Here is a 9770-nt window from a genome sequence, read left to right as displayed (position 1 = left end):
TATATAATGTTCACCAGTTTTCTCCTCTGTAGGCTCCATCTCTAATTTGTCGGTTGTTTCCTGACCTAGTGGGTAGAGACAAGCCTCAATAATATCTCAGATACAGAGGAAAGGAATCCTGCTCACCTGTAAATACATTAGGCACGCTTGGGTTTGTCTGAGCCAGAGAGTGCAGCTGGAACAAACATGGATACAGTCATAGGCCATATCCATGTTTTCCAGGACTCCCTAGGGCTGCATCCAATTTTTCCAGCCTCCAACATTTTAATGCTGCACACACAAGATTCATTAATATTTATATCTAAAGGAGCTGTAGCAGCATGGAGAACAATATAGAGCAGTACTAAACAGTGTAAGCCACTGGAGTCAAACTCAGGCCCTCCAGCTGTTATAAAACTACAATTCCCATCATGCCTGGACAGCCAAAGCTAAAGCTTTTTTATTTTATTTTTTTTATTGTAGTTTTACAGCAGCTGGAGAGCCTAAGTTGACACCCCTGGTCTAAGCTGTGAATCCAGCACTGGGGAGACTTACTAGATCAGCTCCATTACATCACGCTAAGAGTATTACTTTTTCTACTCCTGTTTAACCCCTTTAAGGGTGCGTTCACACCTACAGGATCTGCAGCAGATTTGATGCTGTGTTCAGTTATTTAAATGAAATCTGCTGCAGAAAATCAGCTGCAGATCCTGTAGGTGTGAAAACACCATTAAGGTTTAAAATCCCTGAAAAATTCTGGAATGAGACTATGGACTCTTTTATTCCAGGGAATCTGAAAAATTTAATAAAACTAAAAAAATCAATCACCATTAGATTTTTATGAATCTTCTTGTAGATTTGCTCAGCCGTACTTTTATCCTGTCACATTGTATTTTAGTGAAATTTGGTTCAAACAACCAGTCTTCACACATTTCCCGTCACAGACAGCAGGCAACTTTTTTTTTTTCTTCACCCTATATAGAACCAGTGATGCTTGTGCCGCGGTCACCGTAATCCTCCATTTTTAGGCCAATCCTGTGTCCTGCCCTCTGGTCTTCAGGACATTGCAGGATCCAGATATCCGTACATCCTTTGTACATGGTATAAAGCCATTTGGCCTTACAGAAAAAGATTAATCTTGTACACTGTTTGTAACATTTTATTTACAGATGGATCTCGTACTTCAGATATAAATAATTACAAAATATAAATACAACGTATACCGTATGTACACAGACAGTTTGCATATATGTACCGTATACTTACACAGAGCACTGCTCCGGTAAGGGTGACTGTAGATCAGGGGGCGGCTATGTGCGTGATGTCACCAGGCTGTGGTATACTGAGCGTCCCTATACACCTGAACCTTACAGGCGTATATACAGCTATATTGTCCATCACATCCGTATATTCTGACTTGATGGGATTGAGCCTACAGCCATGTCCTGACGTCTTCTTGAAGCACCTGGTTGGGTGTCACAGTTTACACCATAGAGCTTGTACACGGCATGATCCTGTGCGATATACGTGGTATGATGTATGAAGGGTGCGACAACACACGGGTGAAGGGTGTCATAAAATATTTATATTTTTCACAACTTCTGATATACACACAGATATTTACATAATGGTTGACACTGTATGACAGTAACCTATTTACAGGTGTATATATATATATGTATAAATATACAGGCGGCACTGCAGGTCCTTGTACTCCATTCTAGGCATGCCAGTGGTCATTTCTGTGGCCATCCAATGCCATCATCAGTCACAACAGAGGTTAACATCATAGACAGTGGGTGTTATCCTACACCCCATTCTCCCTCAGTACGATGGCCGTCGTCAGTTCTTCCTCAGGAAGTGACTCTATGATGCAACCAGAAGAAGCTTATATGTTTCGGCATCCAGGCGGTCAGTTCAGTGTGTGTCGACGCGGAATGAGAGCAGTTTCTCCGAATGCATGCTGTTCAGGGTCCGCAGATCGGGAAGCCGCAGTAGTAGCTTGGTGAATCGGGAAATGTCATTTGGACTGTTTTTTAGGATGAGACAGCGAAGTGCGCGGATCAGAGTCTCCTGCAGCTGCTCAACCAGCGACGCATTCTCCATACCAGAGCGATCTGCGGCAAAAAAAAAAAAAAAAACGGATTAGAAAGGATCCAGAAAAATAGAAAATGAACAATAATAATCGCAGACATGAAAGAGGTGACGTCCAACTCTCTACACTATATAGCAGTCATTTCTAAATGAGCAGGTTATTCCATGAAATGGCACTGAATTCCTGACGGAATCCCAACACTGGAGTCTGTTACTTCTGGTTCTTTGTTCCCAATATGGATTATTAGCGCAGATGTGAACCCTAACCTAGCATTATATATACACATATGGAAGCGTCAAAACACTTCAAGTCATCATACTAAAGGGCTTGTGTGGTTCAGACAATATTAGTGCCCTGGATCAGGACCCTCATCTATTAGCTAAAGCGCATACGAAATAAACATCCTGGCGTATAAAACAGATTGCTGATTTCTATGGACAGCATGTAATGCTTAATTTCTCCTGTAGGGGGACTGCAGGTAAGCTAAACATTGGCAGCCTGGTGCCCTAAGAGAGTGCAACTAATGGTTAGAGGTCTTAGCAGGAGGACAGATCGGTACAGAATACATCTAACAATATAATATAATTACTGTCCAAAACAACAGCCATGTTGTTAAACTAACTCTTATGTCTGCATATATATATATATATATATATATATATATATATATATATATATATATATATATATAATGTATGTATATCCAAAATGGACAGACTTGTGATACGCCAAGTGTCTGGACTACACACGGTATTTAGGCTGCTCACAGAGATGCTGCCATTGCTGGGCTACAAGTACTGGCCACCATGGGTCCAATGATCAAAGTGGACAGCATTATACATCACTGTGATGCTGTCAGTTCACAGAAAATTCTGCTTGTGTGAATCCTATTGCCCCACTTGCATGCATTTCTATGTTTGGATGAGTGAGCAGATGCAATAGCACAAATGTTTGACGCATATACACATTGTGCATAATTGCTTAGGTCTAGTACTGACCTGCAGAAACAAGGACAAGTGCAGTGAAGATCCCCAGCTCCTCTTGGCTCAGGTTAAGAGATGCCAACTTTTCGCTGAAGTCAAACATTGAGCTAAGAAGCTCGCCCATCCCCATAGCTTGAAGCTCAGGCAGAGAATAAGTAGCTCCACTAAGAAAGCGCAGAGAGCGTTCCCGCACATCAAATAAGGAGGCGAATCGTACCATGAGGACCTGTAAGTGGAATAGAGATGGTAATAATGAGACATGTGACGCTAACAGTCTGATGGATAGAGAGAGAGAGATACAGTAGTCATGTAAGTATGGGAGGATAGGGACTCCACTCACCTCAAATGTACCCGCCTTTAATAGGGTGACTTGATCTTGTTGAGTTAAGTCTTGAAAGCCAGGAATATGACGGGCAAATTCTACCACTTCCCGCACAGCTGGGGTGAAGCTGAGAGAGAAGTCCTCCCAGACCTCCTGCACAGAGCGAGGTGGACCTCCAAGGGGTAGAGCACTCATAGGACACGCCTGGAGAAAGGAAGACAAACTATTAATACCAAAACTTTTTACAGAATGCATAATACTAGACTGTAGCTACATAAATCCATCTGGACAGTGCAACAACGCAGAAGAAACGGAGATGTCTTACCAGGTGAACACTACGGTTTCCTCTGGACTCTCCACTGTCCTGTGACCAGCAAGTAGGTGGTTGGTTTTCTCGCGGGTTCTCCCAGGAGGTCACCTTCATTTTGTCATGGGCGTAGACAAATATCTGTCGATGAGCTTGGGCCACCTGACCGATCACATCATCAACACGTTCTGGACTGGGAGAGCGTGGTGGCGTCAGCTGTTGAGGGTACTGGGGATAGGGTTCAGGTATCGATGGAGGGGAAGGACAGGAAGTTGGGACCATGTGGGGTGGAGAAGAAGGCCGAAGCTGTTGTGGCTGAAGTGGAACGGGGCTCCTTCTCCCAAAGTGTCCCCCTGCGATGTGGCTCATTGCACTGTGCATCTCTGCCAACATCCGCTGTTTCTCTCTTTTCGGGATGCGACCAAACCTCACAGCTACCGAGAAAGAAAGCCAAGTGTTAATACCCAAGGAACCAAAAAAAAAAAAAAAAGGCTCAACATAAGAGACATGGCGACTACTGATGCTGGAGTGAAGAAACTCACCATCTCTGGACATGCCCACTGCCAGACACTTGCGAAAGCGGCACTGCTGGCATCGGTTTCGGTTAATTCGTACGATGGAGCAAGTTTCATTCTTCAAACATTTCTTGTACTGGATATTCTGCTGGATGCTGCGCCGGAAGAAACCCTTCAAGAGAAGGGAGACACACGATCAATTCACAGATTCTCCCATGTGTTAGGAATATAGAAACACAAGGCCCTGAAAATAGCTGGCACCACCGATACATACATCACCCGCTACACTGCGACATAGGGATAGATCAAAAGCCTGACTGTGGGATCACATGGGTGTCCTTAGCAGCTATCATATAACACTGGGATATATGTAGCAAGCACTGGCTATCATATACCACAGAGGTGTACATATCTACCATTCATCAGCTATCATATAGCCTAGGGATCTATGTCCTAACCACGCACGGGCTATCCTATAACACATATCCTAACATTAAAGCAGAATCCAAAACATGTCTAGAATCCATTCATCCATATGGAAATACCTACAATCAAACCCCCATACAATATGCTGCAGATTTTGGCCTCCCTATCCTGCAGCATTTCAGTCCCTTAGCGTTACTCCTCTAGATGTTCTGTGCTTACCTTGCAGCCCTCACAGGCGTGCACTCCATAGTGAAATCCGGAGGCGACATCACCACAGACTTTACAAAGCAAGACCATTCCATTCAACTCTGCGAAGGAAAGGAGACATTGAAACATTAATAAGCATCCGGTGGTGGTGAACGCTGCCATCATTTCACCTATACTTAGTGCCAATGGGCAGGTATAGTTTCCTTACTTGTTATGTTGCTGGAAGTTTTGCTTGGCGACACTCTGCTGCCGTCATCAAGTGCCACATGGAGTCCTCCGGGAGAGGATGCCAAGCCGTAGGTTGAGCGAGGAGAGGTCTCCCCTGAACTGGAGGAGCTGGTACTATAAGAGTGGGAAGGGGATGGTGGCAGGTAGGATGCATAGTGAGGGGCTCCGCTCTGTGGGCTGCCAGATGAGCATTCGCTGTACAGAGATACGGGGCTGGTCCGACTTGGGGAAGAGCCGCTGGAGCCGATATAACTTATAACCCCACCTGGAGAGAAAAACATAATGGAATTAAGGAATATATCTGGACAAAATACAGTTCATGTTATCTACCACATAAGACAGAGCCAACGCTCCCACATATATAACACTGGAGGCTTCATCGTTATGGTTATTGCCTATGAAGGGTCCGGGGGGGTCCGCTCTGCTATAGTGGATTCCTACAACCTATACATTGTGTCTATGCATATGCTTTCTAGCGCTGTGTAAGGCATTGGTTTTCATTGTGTTAACAGCTCTAACACCATCTTTTTTCTGGCACAAGGTGGAGCGTCCGAGACTCTGCACTGCAGGCACCGCTTAGCATTTTGGGTAATGCATGCAGAGAGGAAAACATCAGAGGAGCTCCCTCCTACACCAAACCTCTGAGGCGCCCAGCGACAGCTGACATTTATAGGCAGACAATGGTGCTGGCAGCCGCCTGTCACTTTACTGTCAGCCGGGTGTCCCTGGACCTCAGATAAATCACCAGTGACGTGAAATTCCTCTGCAGCCCACGCCTGGTGTCAGGGAGAAATGGGTGGACTAAACCGGATCATGCTCTAGGATACTACCTACTGTGTGTGTGTGTGTGTGTGTGCACACGGTGTCTCTCCAGCTGCTACAAAACTATGGCGCCCTGGGGCTGGGCTTGCTGGGAGTTGTAGTTTCACAACAGCCATGAAGGCGCGGTGACCCAGCTGGCTCTGTGCACACACTTGGACTTCCAGCTGGGTCACGTGCATCACAAGCAAAGGGCTGATGGCTCATATTGATCAACCCCAGCAGCACTTCCAGTCACAGAGGGTGAGGAAACCCCGTTTCTGGAAGATAGTTTTATCAGGGTATCTTCACACTGTGCAGAAATGATGCAGATTTTTGGCGACTGTCCACCTTATGTGGTAAATCTCAGTGCCCCAAACAATGGCTCTCTAGATGTTGCAGAACTACAACTCCCATCAAGCACGTTGGGAAAGGCTGCTCTGAGTCCGAATCGGTTGCATTACTCATCAAACACACGAATGACACCAAACAGCACGGGCCTCTTCCTAGCTGCGTTTCAATGGATTTTTTGCAGGGATCAATACTACACCGGCTGCGCTATCGACCATGCTACCGATTTGTACATAAATTCAATGAAGCGTCACTAGTAGGTCGCCCCTGACGTCTTAATTTCCGCCACTGTCATCTGTATCTCCTCCATACATCATGTGTCTGGGTAATCTGTATGATCTCTATACAATTTCCAGGTAGCCGATAAGAATTAGTGGAACGGTAATGGGACCCCCCTCGGCGACTTGTGTGATGTATAGGACGAAGCCATGTTTCACTGCCCCGGCTAGATTTAGCATACATTGCTGACATAACATCCGTCTGACCTCCGCAGAGGTGCACCATCGTTTTCTCCTTGTCCGGATATCTCCCAATGATTGTATAAAAGGTGTCCCTGTTTCTTCTGCCGATTCCTGATTTTTTGCCCCTTTCTCTGCCGCCTGTCCCGTCCCCTGACTCTGCTCCCCCCTGCTGCCTATCCCGGCTCTTCTTTCTATACTTATATAAAGAGCGCCCAGTCATATGTAATGAACACTCAGTCACTGACCTCAGGTTACTCATCCGCTGCAGCCTCACGCACTCGCTCCACGTGTTCCCAGTGCACATGGATTCCCGAGGTACGCCCATAAACGTGCCAGCGGCCAATCAAGGCTGGCTAAAGCCAACCCTCTGCTCCGCCTACACAGTAGGCCACCCCCCACTTTAGTCTTAACTCATTCACGGCTTGGGCTCATGCCACAAGCTGTTATTAGTCACTAAGCGGACACGTGCGAATGTCTGGAATTATTGTGCGCAACAAATTGTTTGAGTGAAAGCAGATACAGTCATCTAGGGAATACGTGTCCGGGCAACGTGGCCTCGTGTCTAGGGCGGCACTCACATGGGCACTGGGACAGCCCCAGGTTATGCCACCCTGTCTACAAACTTACTATAAACTACATCACAACTTTTTTTAACTTTGACCTCTCTCTCTCCATGTCATCTAGTAAACAGGCTTTGCGGCAAAACCGCGCCAATAGACAACACATCTTGTCCAGTCTGCAAAACGTTATATATAGAGGTCAAGACGGTCTTGGGGGGGTCTTCCCAAAGACGTTACAGTATACAGATCACATGTGCCAACTTTAATAGTATCAATGGGTTAAATCAACTGGAGCCCAGGATCCATTCCCAGCAGAGGGAGCGCCATGGGAACCAGTTACCCCATCCAAAGGGTGGAAGGGCGTGCCCAAGATCCGGCCAATCACATGGCAGACGAGAGAAGCAGGAATGAAAACACTGTGCACATGGCTAGGGCGGGAGAACACGTGAAGCGGCTGGGAGGCTCCGGCGCACACACAGCACGGGTGACCTACTTTACTCATCCATGTGACTGCAAGCTCTGCAGGCCAGGATCCCCTCCCATTCATGCTTTCCCACAGACAGGGATGGAACAGCTACAGAGCTGACTTCTCAATGTGAACGCTTACTTAGCAAATCATAGACCAGATCCTGACTTATGATCCTTACAGACACAACAACATCATTGATACAAATCGAGAAATATATAATATATATATATAGCGATATAACAGTAATCCACAGCTAGTCAACAGGAGATAGATACAAATAGAGAAGTATTACTATAAATCTATACACTGCAATATAACAATAGTCCACAAGTAGTCAATAGAAGATGAACTAATAGATGACAGACTAGAGATGATACAAAACAACACTTCAATGGCCATCCATTCTATATAGTGCATTATTTAGATCAGTGTTCAGCAGCCCCGTGGCTCTCCAGATGTTGCAGAACTACAACTCCCAGTATGCCCTAATGCTGGGAGTTGTAGTGTAGCACCATCTGGAGAGCCTCAGGTTGTAGAACACGACTTAGGATGTGCTGGTAGTTGTAGCTTTGCAGGAGTAGGGAACCTTGGCTCTCCAGCTGTTGGGAAACTACAACTCCCATCATGCCTGGACAGCCGAAGGCTGTCCAGGCATGATGGGAGTTGTAGTTTTGCAACAGCTGGAGAGCCAAGGTTCCCTACCCCTAAGCTAGAGAGCCCTAAATTGGGGATCTATGGTAGTGCCTGCTGACAGGTGAAGTTTGGCAACAACTGAAGAGCCAGACATTAGGGATCACTACTTAGAGCATGCTAGGAGTTGTACTTTTACAATATCTACAGAGGGGGTTATAGTTGTAGATGGGGAATACTCCCCAGTGCACCCTGTCGGTTGCAGTTTTGCAACAATCCAAGATTTCAAGATTGGTGGACACTGCCCAGTGCATGCTGGGAGTTGTAGTTTTTGCATAATAGATTGGGGAACACTGCCCAGTACATGCTGGGAGTTGTAGTTTTGCATAATAGATTGGGGAGCAATAGCCAGTGCATGCTGGGACTTGTAGTTTTGGATAGATTGGGCATGCTGGGAGTTGTAGTTCTGCACAACAGATAGGGGAACACTCCCCAGGGCATGCTGGGAGTTGTAGTTTTGCATAACAGATAGGGGATCACTGCTCACATCATTCTAGTAGTTGTCATTTTTTAACAACTGGAGAAAGCCAGGATGCAGAGCATGCTGGGAGTTGTAGTTCTGCAACCCCCTGAGCATAACATATATATATATAGAGATTAGCAGCAATGCTCTCCCTGTACCCACCTGTGCTGTTGCTGCAGTCCTGGGTGCTCATGGCTGAGGTTGGCAGCAGTCTTCTGTCTCTCTCCTCTGCCCTCTATATACCCCCTGGCTGTAGAGATCCGCTGGAGTAAATCCTTTTACATGGACAGGTTGTAGCCAATGTTGCCAGCTGCTGCTGCATTGGTGATGGAGCCGCCTGCTCTGCTGTGTGTCTGGATGAGGAGGGATGCCCTCTGCCTATTCCTCGGCTGGCACCCAGCAATAATGCCACCTGCAAGAGCTGCTGAAGCCTCCTGTCAATGCAAGCAATGGAGCTGCAGCTGTAAGCTGGGTGTCCGTGGATACAATGGGGAGCTGCCACACACACGTCCTCTCCCTCCGCCCTGCTGCTCTGCACTGCTCAGGCTCACAGCTCCCGCTCTGCTTTACCATAGCCCGGCACTTCTCACTGCAGTCCTGCGCCTGCGCACTAGCTCCTGTCCTCCCTGGGCCCGGCACGTTGCACTGAAGCAAGGACCACGTGACCCCTGGGAGAGCCTCGTGCCCCAGTGACACACTTTCTTCAGCAGGCTGGCAGTGCGCAGGCGCGGCAGGCTCTGCGGTCAGGCGAGGGGGGAGCAGGAGAAGATGAGGGGGATATTTTGGACTGATGTGTTTTGTGTTTTTTTCCTTATTCAAAAATGAAAACTTTCTTGATACATACAGCTCTGAGCCAGTGAATGGTGTCATGTCATAGCCACACAGGGCTAGCAGATAGGAGCTCCAGTGTATAGCC

The 9770-nt window shown here is 46.8% G+C and overlaps 1 protein-coding gene across 1 annotated transcript; it reads right to left on the bottom strand.

Annotated features, from left to right (window-relative positions):
- Positions 1 to 1123: 1123 nt before the first annotated feature.
- On the bottom strand, positions 1124 to 9422 carry NR1D1 (nuclear receptor subfamily 1 group D member 1). The gene is made up of 8 exons (XM_069951946.1): positions 9017 to 9422; positions 5043 to 5327; positions 4847 to 4935; positions 4229 to 4373; positions 3705 to 4120; positions 3398 to 3583; positions 3073 to 3283; positions 1124 to 2096 (listed from the first exon to the last, which is right to left on the bottom strand). Exons 1-8 carry the CDS (start codon positions 9045 to 9047, stop codon positions 1897 to 1899), a joined length of 1563 nt encoding a protein of 520 aa, XP_069808047.1. The 5' UTR covers positions 9048 to 9422; the 3' UTR covers positions 1124 to 1896.
- Positions 9423 to 9770: the final 348 nt, after the last annotated feature.

This window comes from Dendropsophus ebraccatus, chromosome 14 (genome assembly GCF_027789765.1).
Source record: "Dendropsophus ebraccatus isolate aDenEbr1 chromosome 14, aDenEbr1.pat, whole genome shotgun sequence".
Lineage (NCBI taxonomy): Eukaryota > Metazoa > Chordata > Amphibia > Anura > Hylidae > Dendropsophus > Dendropsophus ebraccatus.
This window is presented reverse-complemented; position numbering and strand designations above follow the sequence as displayed.

Coding starts and splice junctions, on each gene's coding strand:
- NR1D1 (XM_069951946.1), bottom strand. CDS start 9,047: ATGAGCACCCAGGACTGCAGCAACAGCACAG. Junction 4,374..4,846: donor ACGCCTGTGAGGGCTGCAAG/GTAAGCACAGAA, acceptor CTTCTCTTGAAG/GGTTTCTTCCGGCGCAGCAT. Junction 4,121..4,228: donor AGTGGGCATGTCCAGAGATG/GTGAGTTTCTTC, acceptor CTTTCTCGGTAG/CTGTGAGGTTTGGTCGCATC.